This window comes from Mercurialis annua, linkage group LG6 (assembly GCF_937616625.2).
Source record: "Mercurialis annua linkage group LG6, ddMerAnnu1.2, whole genome shotgun sequence".
Lineage (NCBI taxonomy): Eukaryota > Viridiplantae > Streptophyta > Magnoliopsida > Malpighiales > Euphorbiaceae > Mercurialis > Mercurialis annua.
In genome coordinates, this window is record NC_065575.1 from 2,322,645 (window position 1) to 2,337,134 (window position 14,490).

A 14,490-nucleotide genomic window follows, 5' to 3' on the forward strand; every position below is an offset into this window, starting at 1 on the left:
GTAATTTCCTCAATATAAAAAGATGAAAAATTAACGAGTTCCAGTAGAGAATAAATTTCCCATGATTGAAAAACTTTTTTTTTTCTCAATCAAGTTGGAATACATGTGGCTGCGCCATTGGTTCATTAATGCCTTGAATTTCATTACACTATAAACAAATAGAAGAAATTAATGTCACCTACCAAAAACAAAAATAAAATAGTAAAATAAAATTTAAGTTTCTTCATTGACTGGCTTATGCATAATATTATGCTTTGATCTCTTCTTCAATCCTCCCATCTTCTGTTTCTTGTTTCTCTATCCATTTGTTTCAGTCAAACATCAAATTCTTATGATATGGACCCTTATAATTATTCAACTTTTAATTTGACATTTTTATTCAATTGCTCCTTTCACTTTCAAAACTTTCAAATATACACCTCATTTCCTGCCTTCTTTTTTCTCATCTCCATTTTCATACTCTCTGCTTCTTGGGGTGGCTCAGTTTTTCAATCATGGGAAATTTCTGTGGGAAGCCTGCTAAATGTGCTCATGTTTCTTCTACTAATTTTGCTCCTCCTGGTTTGTTTTCTAGCTTGATCTCACTCTTTTTTTATTGTATTAATGTTTTTGTTAAGTAATGATCAATGAGTTTGTAGATTATTGTTGTTTATGGAGTTGGTTTGTGTTCTTAATTAGATGTTCAATTATGAATTTTTTTCCAGATGGGTAGTTCTTGTTTTACATAATTTTCTTTTATTACTTGAAGAATATTAGTAAAGATTGATTCTTTGTAGCTTAATTGCTTAAAAAGTTACGAATTTTAGCGTTTTTGCAATTTTAACACGATTTTTTTTTGATAATATCGGATACCAACTTTCGAATACTGAGCGGTTTTTCATCAAAAAAATAGCCAATGTGGATGTCGGAATAGTGTTTATTCTGGTGTCCACATAAGAATTTTTATATGGAAAAAAATGATGGTTCATGTATTAAATTGCCAAAATTGAAGGTTTGTGTTAAAATTACAAAACACGTTAAAGTTCATGATTTTTAAAGCAACTAAGCCGTTGTTTATTTGTAAGTTTTGTCTGCATTTATGTTTGTTACATTATAGCAGAAGTTCTTATTATAGCTGTTGTTAGTTCTTAATTCTTGATTTATTATTGATCTTCAGGAAGTAAGAAACCTTATAGTGATAATGAGGGGAAGCAGAATTTTACTGGTTCTTCACAGCAAGCATTAGTAGGAAATATGAACAAGTCTTTGAGTTTTTCCTCAATTGATACATCTGTTCCAAGTAATCTCAAATCTTTTAGCTTTAATGAGCTAAAGAATGCTACCAAGAATTTTCGCTCGGAAACGATTCTCGGAGAGGGTGGTTTTGGATGTGTTTTTAAAGGGTGGCTTGATGGTAATACTTTAGCTCCTGCAAAACCAGGGAGTGGGATTGTTGTAGCAGTTAAGAGGCTCAAGGCTGAAAGCTTTCAGGGTCATAAGGAATGGCTTGTATGTACTTTTACGAGTTCTGTTTCGGTTTTTATTCATTAGCTTGGTGTCTCTAGAGTAATTTTTTTGACGTCGTCTTTTGTTGAATTAACAGGCGGAAGTGAACTATCTAGGCCAACTTCGCCATGACAATCTAGTGAAGCTCATTGGCTATTGTGCTGAATATGAGAATAGACTTCTGGTTTATGAGTTTATGCCAAAGGGAAGTCTGGAGAATCATTTATTCAGAAGTAAGTAATTTTGCTTGAGTTGTGTGAGACTTAATCTCTTTGCTATTTTTCTTTCAGCCTATTTGAAATATACCATGTGCAAGAATTCAGTTCAGTTTAAAATCTTGCAAAATCATTTCACCCTTTGATAGATGTCGAAAATTTCTTGTATTTTCAAGAACTTGAATTTTTTTTCTTTAGCTTTCCAAACATGAGAACCAACTACAGATATTAAGAAGAGAGTATAAATTAATTAATTTCTTACATATCCAAACTTGGTTTACACTCAAAACATTCAACTGCAGTGCTGTTTGCATGATCTTGATCTTGGAAGAAGTAGCTTGGATGAACCTTGCATGAAGTTTGAGGAACTTGTGGTGTTCTTAGTGCTTCTGTAGGATCAAATGAAAATTATATATAATTGTTTATTTGGGGTGGTGAAACCTATTAACTATTTCAAATGATCTTAAACTTTTGAAGCTTATGTGGATGCATTTTCTTTTCAAAAGCTTTTTTTTTAGAATTTTGCAAAAGAAAAAGCTAATTTGAAGACAAAGGCGTCATTTTCTTGATGAGTCATGGAGTTGCTTATTTGTGAAGTTGGACCTATGTGTAGTTGCCTAGTTGGACTAAGGTGAACATGAATATTACAACAAAAAAATATCATTTTCTTAAATTCTTTAATAATATTAGTAATTTATTAAAGAAAAAATATATTATATTCAAATTATTAAATCTTTTCAATATTAAATTCAAATTAATATAAAAAAATAAGACTTTTTGAATAATTTAGTATTTAATTAATATTAATAAAAAAGCGATGTTGTATAACCTCATTCAAAACACTTTCTTGGAATTACTCTCTAGAAAAAGAAAAACAAAATTGGACCATTGTTTCTATTTCGATAGTTGCAGCCAGAGGATAATAACTTTTGAGTTGCATTGGAGAAAGTTCAGCTTTCACAGTTTTGCTTGTTAAGCTAAACTATGCTTTGTATTCAAACAAGACATGAGTTTGAGGATGGTAAAATTCATTTGAGATTTGATTAGCAGGAAACAGCAAGTTTCCTTCTGAAACTTTTTTTCTTCTGAGAGTTTGGGGGCAGGTCAGGTGTATATTTGTCAATATAAGAATGGTGGCATTGTTGTATATAGCATTGTATTTTATTTCGTTTCTGTTTGCTATGGATTCACATTTATCCCGTATCAGTGTAGTTTGAATGTTCGTGCATGATAAATAAGCCTTTTCACATGTTATTGTAATAACAAAAAATCTTCTGTATTTGCAGAAGGGGATCAACCTATAACTTGGGCTACACGGATGCACATTGCAATTGGTGTGGCAAGGGGAGTGTCTTTCTTGCATGGTTTAAATGCTAATGTGATTTATCGCGATTTGAAGGCATCTAATATTCTACTTGATTCGGTGTGTTGAGATCTTATAATTTTTATTACTTATTAACACACATACAGACAAATGTATAATTAAACTTGTGCGCGGCTGATGAGAATAGTAAAACTCTTTTCAGGATTATAATGCAAAACTTTCAGATTTTGGCTTAGCAAGAGATGGTCCTACCGGAGATAACACTCATGTTTCAACCAGAGTGGTAGGAACTCGAGGTTATGCTGCACCAGAGTATATAGCTACAGGTTAGTCAAATTTCTACTCTTCCATGGCAAACCAGTCATTTTACGTGAGTTCATAAAAAGAATGAAGCAACACAAAATTATAGAAAAAGGGTGGCAGCTTGTTTAATCAAAATATATATACTAGTTTCCATTCCAGCTGAGGAGTGTAATAAGTTTCCACTAATGGTGTGAGAAGTTTTTGGAATGCACATGTTATCGAATATACAGTTCAAGTGAAATTTTGTTTTGCAAAGTAACATTTGATAGTGTAGGCAGCCGCCTCCTGGCTGCCAGTCACCTTTTGTCTTCCGTTATTCTCTTACCCTTTCCGTCACCATTTTTCCTGTTTAATTGTCTCTCCACGCCCTTTTTTCTTGATCATTAGTCGTTTTCCTTCTCTCTCTCAACCTGCCCCTTTATTTTATGATTTGGCCTAGACATTTTTTCCCGACAATTGCATTTGTATAATTGTATAGTCGTGTTTTTATTACTTTTGCTCTTCCATCGGATATGGGTTTGAGAATTATCACATGATTGTCTCCATTTTGTATTATCATAGTGTGGAAACTAGTAGTCTAGTATACAATCATATTTGACTTTTGATCTTCTTCTTCTGTAAAAATTGATATTTTAAAATATTATAGTTTTCCTTATACACATGTCAAGAGAATTTCAACTGAATTTTCTCCTTTGACTGATTCAATCCGAGCAGGTCACCTGACTCCAAAGAGCGATGTGTACAGCTTCGGAGTGGTCTTGCTAGAATTACTATCAGGAAAAAGGGCAATGGATGATGAGAGAGTTAATTACATTGAAGAAACTCTAGTGGATTGGGCAAAACCGTTCCTAAGCGACCCAAGGCGAGTTTTGAGGATCATGGATACTAGATTAGGCGGTCAATACTCGAAGAAAGGTGCTCAGGCTGCTACTGCACTTGCATTGCAATGTTTGCATACTGATTCGAAAAATCGACCATCTATGATGGAAGTTCTAACCACATTAGAGAAACTAAACGCATCAGCTGATAATACCCCAAGAACACCTCCTCCTGCTAGGCTAAACAATCACAGGGTCAGCCACATGCATAGTCCTCAGACTCCTCATAGGATTAATAGAGCAGCTTCTAATCTGGTCTAACCGATGTCTCACTCGTGTGTGATCGATGCATCACTCGTGTTTACGCATGTAGCCACAGTATTTATATGAACGCTCATGTTCGAGATCAGTTTTGCAGGCTACTAGAGCCTTTTGAGCTACAAATTTGTCAACTTGCTGATGAATTAGTGTCTTGTGAACAAAGGTATTGTGTACTAGATGAGTAGTATGTACAGTTTTTTTGTTTGTTAGAATGATGAATTATAATATATAGAAAAAGTTGTTGTGTCAGTAATTAATCTTGCATAAGATTGCATTTTGTTTTTGTTACTGACTTTGGGGTTTAAGAAAATAGCACGATTCGGCTTGCAATAAAATTAAATTTTTTTTTTTATGGATTTTAATTAATGAATTTTCTTTATCTTGACAGTCTTCTTAGGAATAATAATTATTATTATCCTCCTGAGTTTCTATATTAAATTATGGTTCATAATTACTACTCCATTAGTTCTTTTATTATCCTCGGTTAAAATATTGATATCATCAAAGAATTAATTATTTAAAATAAAATTTAATTTAGTCCTTCAACTAATTTTTAGTATAAATCAATTTATTTATTTTTTAAAAAATATACTTTTTAATAACAATAGTTTTTCAACAATTTCAATAAAAAAAATAAAATCCTTGATGACATCAATACATTTTACAAATAAAATATGAACCTGATAAAATTAATCATCAACTTTTCTGTTTTGAGAATCAGAATATTGAGCTATTTTTCGTTTTAAAAAAACTAACATGGACATCAAAATATAGATTGTTTAGACAGACACATTAATTATTTTTAATGGAAAATAGTTTGATATTTCGGTCTGTCAAAATATGAAAATTGGTGATTGATTTTGTAAATTACAAAACACGCTAATATATTTTATATAATTAATCCTTAAAATATTATAAAACTTTAAAAATATTGAGTTGAATCCAAATTAAATTAATTTTTAGATACCATTCATTTTAAATTGAACGAATTTTCTCTAACAATCATTATTACTTATCGGGTATCACCACATTCTTAAAAATTTACATTACTAATTAAATAAAATAAAACTTCCGACATTAAAATAGCAGATTTCAAAAAGGTTGAGACACCACTTATATAATTTTTTATTTTATTTTTTAATGTGTAGAAAAGTATTAATTTTTTAAAAAAGTAATAGTAATGTTTTTAAAAATATTGATTTTTTCAAAAAAGTATTAAAAATAAAGGCCTAATCACTCAAAAACCCCTCACCTTTAAACTTTTTTTCAATTCTACCCCGACGTTGAAAATTTGTCAATTTTACCCACTTTTAAATTTTCCGTTTTCAATTATACCCCAATATTTTATTTTTTGTTAATTTTTTTACTTAAATGATGAAATCATTCAATTAATTAAGTCTAAACATGAAATTAAATTCTTTTTATTCAAAAAAGTACAAATAAGTCCTTTATTTTTAAAAACTAACTAAAAACCATAATCAATTTAACACTAATTTAAATTCTTAATTAATTTAACTAAATTTAAATAAATTTTAAAAATATACAATTAATATATGCGAGACATGTAGAATGTTTTAAACAAATTTCCAAACGCAAAAGACGTTAATTTAATTTTTCAGGATACAATTGAAACACAAAAATGCAAAATAGGGTAAAATTGACAAATTTGCAACGTCAGGGTATGATTGAAAAAGGGTTAAAAGGTCGGGGTTTTTTAAGACATTAGGCCTAAAATAAATAAGTGCAAAAATAACAAGTAATAATATATAGGCAATATCGAGAAAACGTAAAAATAGAGGGAAAACTATAGTGAGAAAAAGACAAACTGTGATATCAATGGAAGAAAAGCCCTAAAAACCTATTTTTTCACTCTAGATTTTGCATCTGAGGAGCTGCTTTACTTCCGCAATCAATTCATCACTCATTATTATTATTATTATTATTTGGATTCTTTCTTAGTTCAATCATGGGTTCAGGTACTGATTTTATTGATTTTTTTTTTTAAATTTGGATTTATGAATCATCAGTAACTAGAACTGTATTTATTTTGAATTATATGCTTTAATTGACGATTAATAATGCTTGATAATGCGAGTTCAGATGCGGATATGGAGGATTATGGATTTGAATACTCAGACGATGAGCCTGAGGAACAAGATGTTGATATTGAGAACCAATATTACAATTCCAAAGGTTTTTTTTTTGTTTCTATTTATTATGATTTAAATTAGTATCTGTAGTTACTTTAAATTGCTCGATGCTGATACAAATCTTAACAAATGTTAGGTTAATATGCAAATTTGCTTTTATTTTTTGTTTTGGTGACAGTTCAGATTGATGAGGAGCTATGTTTTAAATCTGTAGAAGTTTATTTTGAGTTGCAAATAAATTATGAGCTGTTTGTAGGTGTAAAAAGTTTCTCGTAGGGCATAGAGCATAGCCGGTGTATATTGTATCTTGTGTTTTTCAATTTGATTCATTTTGCTTTTCGGTGATTTTGCCTTGTTGTTTTTCTATGCTATTGTATGATCGCATGTATTTGGACCTAATAATCTTTTTTTTTTTTTTTTTGAGAAATAGCTTTGGATGTTTTAACTCGAATCTGATACAGTTACATTGAACTCGTGATAGTTGTTAAACCAACCTGATGACCTGACATAGGATGAGCATTTGGACCTAATAATCTTTCTTTTCTTTTAGTCGCTTTTTCAGTTAATTTGTGCTCATTTTTTAGAGTTATTTACTAACTATGTTTATCTTTTTTTCATATCGTAAATAGGTATGGTTGAAACAGATCCAGAAGGAGCACTTGCAGGTTTTGCTGAAGTTGTCAACATGGAGCCAGAGAAGGCAGAGTGGTGAGCACTGTAGAACTTCCAAATTACTGGATACATTAATGCTTTTAAATCCATCTGATCTATATTTTATTTTGAGCATGTGATTTTCCATTTTATCAATTGTTCTTGCATTTAACACTCCAATTTTGCGATTGAGATATAATGAAGCTGACATTGAATATTAGTTGGTGATGGCATGTTTGGAATTCTTTATATTAGTGTACGTTAATATGCTGTGTTTCTTATTCTATTTTCTGTATGAAACATTTGACAAAATTATGAGGATGCGACTGTGTTTTTTTTTTTTAATCTTAGATAATATAAACTCTTGCTTTTGTACATTGCCATACTAGGTTGTACTACCCTTACATCTTTGTTTTTTTTCACCTACTGATTTAAATCTATATATTGTTGAAATCACTGTTTTGATAATCTTATAATGGATCTTGCTCTTGTCAGGGGTTTTAAAGCACTAAAACAAACGGTAAAGCTTTATTACCGTTTGGGTAAGTATAAAGAAATGATGGATTCATACAGAGAGATGCTTACATACATTAAATCAGCAGTCACACGCAATTACAGTGAGAAATGTATAAACAACATCATGGACTTTGTTTCCGGATCAGCTAGTCAGAACTTTGGCCTCCTACAAGAGTTTTATCAAACCACCCTAAAGGCCCTTGAAGAGGCAAAGAATGAGGTAAGATATGTTTTTAAAGGTTTAGCATTCCCTTTGTGTCATGATGTTTATATGATTCTTTCCTCAGAGACTTTGGTTCAAGACAAATCTTAAGCTTTGCAAAATATGGTTTGATATGGGTGAATATGGGCGAATGAGCAAGGTGACTTTGATATAATTCTTTGATTCCGCCACTTTATTTGTTCCTCTATTGTTTATTGACTGAATATTTTGCATAATCAGATTCTGAAAGAACTCCATAAATCTTGTCAACGAGAAGATGGTACAGATGATCAAAAGAAAGGGAGTCAACTTTTGGAAGTATATGCAATTGAGATTCAAATGTACACTGAGACCAAGAACAACAAAAAGCTCAAGGTATGGATTTCCAACTGTTTAATAGGTGTTTCAAATTGTCAATAGAGATGAGATGTCATATATCCTATATTATTTATTTCTAAGCTTCCTCATTTGCTAAATTATTTTCAGAAAAAAAAAACTTATTATGAGAAATTATTTCCAGGAAGTTCCTTAATATGTAACTTTTTAAAGCTTGTTAAGTGATGAGTCATATGCTGCAGTCCAGGTGTTAGCATAATGTATTGTTCAATAATAAGTCAATTATGTTGTCAGCTTGAATGCTCCTAAAAACGCCTAAGGTTTGTAGGAATTAGGCTTAGAAGATGAGGTAGTTTAAAACCTATGTAATTTTCCGACTTTAAATGAATTTTAATATAGTACTCCCTCGGTCCCACAAAGATAGGCCATTTAGACAAATACAAGATTTAAGAAAAATATAGTTAAGTTTGTTAAAATTAGGTTTTTTTATTGAAGTTTCCAATTTTATCCTTATTTAATATTTAGATATATAAATAATATATTAATGACTAGTTTGTTTATTGGTGAGTTTTGTATTGAACATGAAGTCATTAATTCATTTGAGGATAACTAGGTATATTTATTAGGGGTATATAAGACTTTTGAGTTTTTAAGTTGCTTACCAAATTTAGAAGGTGGCCTATAATTTGGGACGTCAAAAATAGAAAGGTGGCCTATCTTTGTGGGACGGAGGGAGTATTTTCATGCTGGACATGGCGGTTAAATTCACTAAATAAAACTATAATGTTAAATAAAGTTGTCTAAATTTGATCATACAGAATAGCTTAGATTTTTTGTTTCTTGTGAAGTTGAATATAACGTGGCAGCAGTAGGCCAATAGCTATTTGGTTATCCATGAACATGCTGTCAAATGGAAAAATTGTAGACCGGGTGCATCCCCATAACAAGAAATTGATTGGATTATGCTAGTCCAACAATCAGTTTGTGATCTGACACTGAGCTTCAATCACATGCCTTGTGTCTGCTTCTATTTGCTTGTGCTGCTAGATTTTGATAGCATTAAAATTTGACGTCTCAGTAGTATTTCATGGAATATGGATTAATATTCAGTAAAGATTAAAATTGGGATTTAAATGATTGTAATGCTATTGTGTTTCTTAGATTTCATGATGCTTCATTTCCTGTGTGTATATTGGATCTTTTTTTTTATATTTGCCTATCCCTTATTCCATAAATTTGGCTTTTCTTTATTCAGGTGACATTTTTTCCAGATTTTTGTTGATTACAAAATTTGTTGGTTGATGTACCATAATGCTCATCTAATTTTATTAAGGCTTCAATTTTTCCCAGTCCATTACAAGTATTATATTTTGAAGACTTTTTGTTTTTGGCTTACCAGCAATTGTACCAAAAAGCACTTGCGATCAAGTCAGCAATCCCACATCCAAGGATAATGGGGATAATTAGAGAATGTGGTGGAAAGATGCATATGGCAGAGCGTCAATGGGCTGAGGCTGCAACAGATTTCTTTGAAGCTTTTAAAAACTATGATGAAGCTGGAAATCACAGACGCATACAATGCTTAAAGTATGTTTGCTCTCTTATTTTTTTGTTTTTATGTTGACAGTGACACTCACATGTTCAAGTGCATATTATAGGTTATTCATGAAATTTGAAAAGATTAATGTGTACTACAATTATTACAATTTACGAATCAGATCTACAATGGGGAAATAAAAATCGATTTGACAATTTTTATATTCCAATAGAAGATAATATATGAGGGCTATAATATTGTAGTTGCACTCACTAATGTTGGGAGTGAGAAGAAATTAGCATTGTCTGAAGTTAAACTCAAATGTTACAGTAGTTAGTTACACACTGCTAAGAACTCTATCTATACGTTCAGGCTGGTCTCCTCTTATCTACATGCTAATTCACAACATTCATATGCAATTAATCGAATTTAAATTTGATTAATTATAGATTTCCTTGTAGTTCAGGATAGTGCATCTTACTTTTGCAAGGAATTCGTTGGTTGCCAGAATTATTTTATTTCTTTCAGAACAATTGGACCGTTTTTGCATCGTCTAATTACATTAAGCATTATTCTTGACAGATACTTGGTTCTGGCTAATATGCTGATGGAATCTGAAGTGAATCCATTTGACGGTCAAGAGGCAAAGCCGTAAGTATTTTTATACATTATTTGAAATAGGTTTATTCCTGTTCACCTCTCACTTGGGCGCCCTTTTTCTACCATGGTTATTGATCAGATATAAGAATGATCCTGAGATTCTGGCAATGACAAACCTAATAGCAGCATATCAACGAAACGAGATATTGGAGTTTGAGAAAATCCTTAAGGTATCAATCTTTTCTAGCACTTGACATTTTCACCACCGGTGCAAAATGAAAGACAAAGAGTCCTTTATAATTTATTAAAATACGAATGAGATCAATTTAATATATTTTGGTAGAATTTGGTTACAAATTGTCACTTGCTTACATTGTTATTTGGCCTTTCTTCAGAGTAACAGAAGGACAATAATGGACGATCCATTCATACGGAATTACATTGAAGATCTATTGAAGAATGTTAGAACACAAGTGCTGCTTAAGCTGATAAAACCATATACGAGAATTCGGATTCCTTTCATATCAAAGGTGAAGCTTGGCTTTGGTTCCTTGATCACTATTTTTCTAATTCTTTCAATACTTTTATTTTTAAAAGACTTCACAGAGGATCTTTTAACTGAAGTCAGGATTTTTTCACTTGCAGGAACTTAATGTCCCAGAAAAAGATGTTGAGCAGCTGTTGGTTTCACTGATATTGGATAATCGTATTGACGGGCATATTGATCAAGTGAACAGGCTTTTAGAGCGCGGCGACAGGTACATTCTCAATTTACTTTTCCATTTCGGTTCTTTCTATACGGGTGTGCATTTGGTTTGAACTGAACCAAACCAAATCATTGCCTTTTCAAAACCGAACTGAACTGAACTTTTTTAGTTGAGTTGATTTTTTTGTTCGGCTCTGTCATTTGTTTCAGTTTACCCTAAAATTTAACTAATTTTAATGTCCAATACCGAACCGGAAACTAAATTTTTGTATGATATCAAACCGAATCAAATTTGTTGTATTGGTTTGGTATTCATGTGCAAATTTGATGAGCATCGCTGCAGCCATCATTCTTATTATTTAACGTCATGCAGGTCCAAGGGAATGAAGAAGTATACCGCCATCGATAAATGGAACACACAGCTAAGGTCACTCTATCAAACTATTAGCAATCGTGTGTACTGACATTATTCTACTATATAGTAGTATGTTTTTTCAGTGTTTTTTGGGCGGGATCAACAACAAAACTTGATTAATTCCAGTGTGAGACTCCAATGTCATAGAAGCTACCGCTAGATATTACTATAATTTAGATCAAGAAAAGTCGTGTTTCCATAGTAAATGCATTTTGAAGGGGAAAATGAGGGTAGAGAATGTATAATCCATATCAACAAATAATTTTGATACTGAGAAAAGTTTGATTCAACGACATATTGGCCAATCATATAGTCCCGACATGTGTATTACATTTCTCGTTGCTTTTTGTTTGATTTTGAATCATGGTCTGGCGTCAAGTGACCCAGTTGGTCGTAGTTTGAGCTAGCATGTGTAGTACAAGAACAGATTTGCTTCAGTTTAGGGCCGGCCTAACTTTTGACAGTGTTTTAAGAACCTGGCTAGCCGGTTCAAGCGGTTCGACCGTGAATCGGAAGTCATCTCGGTTAAAAAGATATGAGACGATTAAAAATATTATATGCAAAGATATATTAAATATATTTTGAAACAATTTATCGCCATTCCTTGGACCCCTTTCAGTATGGGGAAACCACATGTTTTTCTAACATTTCATTATGTAGCAAAAACTTTATGGTCAGTAAAATCATAAAAGCACCATACTCCCCACCCAACAACATTATCACAGCATTCAATACATTATCCATTTTCTTTTAATTTTTTTTTCATAATAAGAACTATCCAAAAATAATATTTTCAGAATATTCCCTTGAATTTATGATGATTTTCTTATTTGCGTCCTTTTGATAAAACTAAATCAGAATTGATTGGAACTTTAGAATATAATACAGTTTAGTCCTGTTTTATATTGAAAGTAAAACTACATTTTATGCTATAACATTTAAAATAAAATTACTTCGCAATTGTTGTCTTTATTTGTTAAATATCTGTAAACCAAATAAAGATATGGACGCTGGAACAGTGACACATAATATATGTATTCCAGTGTCAGTGTGCGCATCGGTATTTTTTATCAGAATATTACTCGGTGTTTTCAGTTGCTAAAAGATTAAGGTTCATATATAAAAATTGTCAAAATTGAAAATTCGTAGTAAAATTACGGAAAAGCAAGATTTCATAATTTATTTTGTAATCACCCCTAAATAAAATTATACACATATAAATAAGATTAAATTTTATATAATTTAGAAAGGAATCATGTTTCCACTTGGAAAGAATATACTGAGAGGTACTATATTAAAAATAGACATCAAATCGAAGGAATGATCAATGTGGACTGTGAAATTTAATAGAGGAACAGAAGAAATATTCACCACAAATAAAGTTTTTGTCAATCTGCTTACATTTTGGTATAATGTTTTGTGGTTTCATATCATTTTCATAATTAATAGTTTCACAAAATTTGGCAAATTTAAAGGGACAGGTAATTGGAGTGGACACAAATTGTTTCCATTTTCTGTACTTGCATATGTACACATATGTGAGCTTTAGTGGTTCAGTTTTATCTTGTGCAAAAAAAATGTCATTGATAAATAAGGGTTAATGGAAAAAAGTTACGAACTTTACACGTTTTCTCATTTTAATCACGCAGTTTAAATTTTTTCATTTTCATGCAGAAACTAACACTTTTTTTCAAATTCATGCACGGTGTTAAGGTGGCGCTCATCCAGTGGTGTAAAATGACCTCCACCTCAGCGAATTATACCAATGGAACCATGACACCTCAGCACCGTGCATGAATTTGAGAAAAAATATTAATTCATGCATGAAAATGAGAAAATTTAAACTGCGTGATTAAAACGAGAACACGTGTAAACAGGGGCGAAGCCAGAAAATATTTTTAAGGGGGGTCAAATTTTATAGTTTAACATAAAATAAAAATTTAAAGTGGTCAATTTAAGTGTAATTATATGATTACCATTAATTCATATAAAATGTTGGTACAATTTGTTTTGTAGAAGGTGGTCTATTGCACCATGTGGCTTCGCCACTGCGTGTAAAGTTGGTGAATTTTTATGACAGTAACCGTAAATAATTCAATTTTACAAAACTATAATGATAAAATTAAATTCATGAGTTAATTAGTGAATATGATGAAAATATATCTATATAATAAATATTCAAAAAATTTAATTAATAATTTAATTGTTTTAGATATCAAATTTAATTAATACTTATATTATACATAAAAGTATAAATACTTTCTTATTTAATTGTTTTAAAGATTAGAGTTAAACTATTTCTGTCTAAATTATTATCTATATAACATATTATCTATTAATTTGATAAATTAATATATCGTGTTCATATTTAAATTGACTTTTTTTTTAACAAAGATAGATATTTTTAAATTGACGTAAATGCACAAAAAATTATCAACTTTCGCGTGTTTTTGGTATTTAACATGAATTTTTAATTTTGGCATACAAATACATGAACTTTCAAAATTTTGCAATAATGACACCGACACCGTTTTTGGTGTAAAACAACGCCATTTTGGATGTAAAATGGCACTGTTTTGGAGGTAAAACGACACCGTTTTAAATAAAAAAACGCAAACATGATACAAAATTGCAAAATTAGAAAATTTATGTTAAATATGTTAAAATTAAAAGTTGACGTTAAACGCGAAAGTTGGTAATTTTTTTATGCATTTAATCCTTTTAAATTTGACATAATTTTTGACAAGAATGTTTAGTCCTACACAATGATAGTAGAGGAAATTACACCATTTACCAAAAAAAATAAAAATAATTACAAAACTACATGTTGACTTTTTTTATTTACAAAAGTATTAATAATATTTACAAAAGTATAAAAAAATAAAAAATAATATCAAACATACGGTGTATA

The 14,490-nt window shown here is 30.8% G+C and overlaps 2 protein-coding genes across 2 annotated transcripts; both read left to right on the forward strand.

Moving 5' to 3' along the window:
- Positions 1-221: 221 nt before the first annotated feature.
- LOC126654079 (probable serine/threonine-protein kinase PBL3) lies at positions 222-4,719 on the forward strand. Its single transcript, XM_050348133.2, has 6 exons — positions 222-561; positions 1,157-1,488; positions 1,583-1,718; positions 2,987-3,123; positions 3,227-3,350; positions 4,042-4,719. Exons 1-6 carry the CDS (start codon positions 495-497, stop codon positions 4,464-4,466), a joined length of 1,221 nt encoding a protein of 406 aa, XP_050204090.1. The 5' UTR covers positions 222-494; the 3' UTR covers positions 4,467-4,719.
- Positions 4,720-6,252: 1,533 nt separating this feature from the next.
- On the forward strand, positions 6,253-11,887 carry LOC126653601 (COP9 signalosome complex subunit 2). The gene is made up of 12 exons (XM_050347524.2): positions 6,253-6,442; positions 6,567-6,659; positions 7,246-7,324; positions 7,763-8,003; positions 8,071-8,145; positions 8,226-8,360; positions 9,721-9,908; positions 10,441-10,509; positions 10,598-10,688; positions 10,854-10,988; positions 11,104-11,216; positions 11,538-11,887. The coding sequence occupies exons 1-12, from the start codon at positions 6,433-6,435 to the stop codon at positions 11,626-11,628; spliced, it is 1,320 nt and encodes a 439-aa protein (XP_050203481.1). The 5' UTR covers positions 6,253-6,432; the 3' UTR covers positions 11,629-11,887.
- The last annotated feature ends 2,603 nt before the right edge of the window (positions 11,888-14,490 follow it).

Bases quoted from the DNA above. Each gene is read 5' to 3' on its own strand.
- LOC126654079 (XM_050348133.2), top strand. From the start codon at position 495: ATGGGAAATTTCTGTGGGAAGCCTGCTAAATGTGCTCATGTTTCTTCT. The intron at 1,489-1,582 runs GTATGTACTTTT...TTGAATTAACAG, and splicing joins AGGGTCATAAGGAATGGCTT to GCGGAAGTGAACTATCTAGG. The intron at 1,719-2,986 runs GTAAGTAATTTT...CTGTATTTGCAG, and splicing joins GGAGAATCATTTATTCAGAA to AAGGGGATCAACCTATAACT.
- LOC126653601 (XM_050347524.2), top strand. The intron at 9,909-10,440 runs GTATGTTTGCTC...TATTCTTGACAG, and splicing joins AGACGCATACAATGCTTAAA to ATACTTGGTTCTGGCTAATA. The intron at 10,989-11,103 runs GTGAAGCTTGGC...TTTCACTTGCAG, and splicing joins GGATTCCTTTCATATCAAAG to GAACTTAATGTCCCAGAAAA.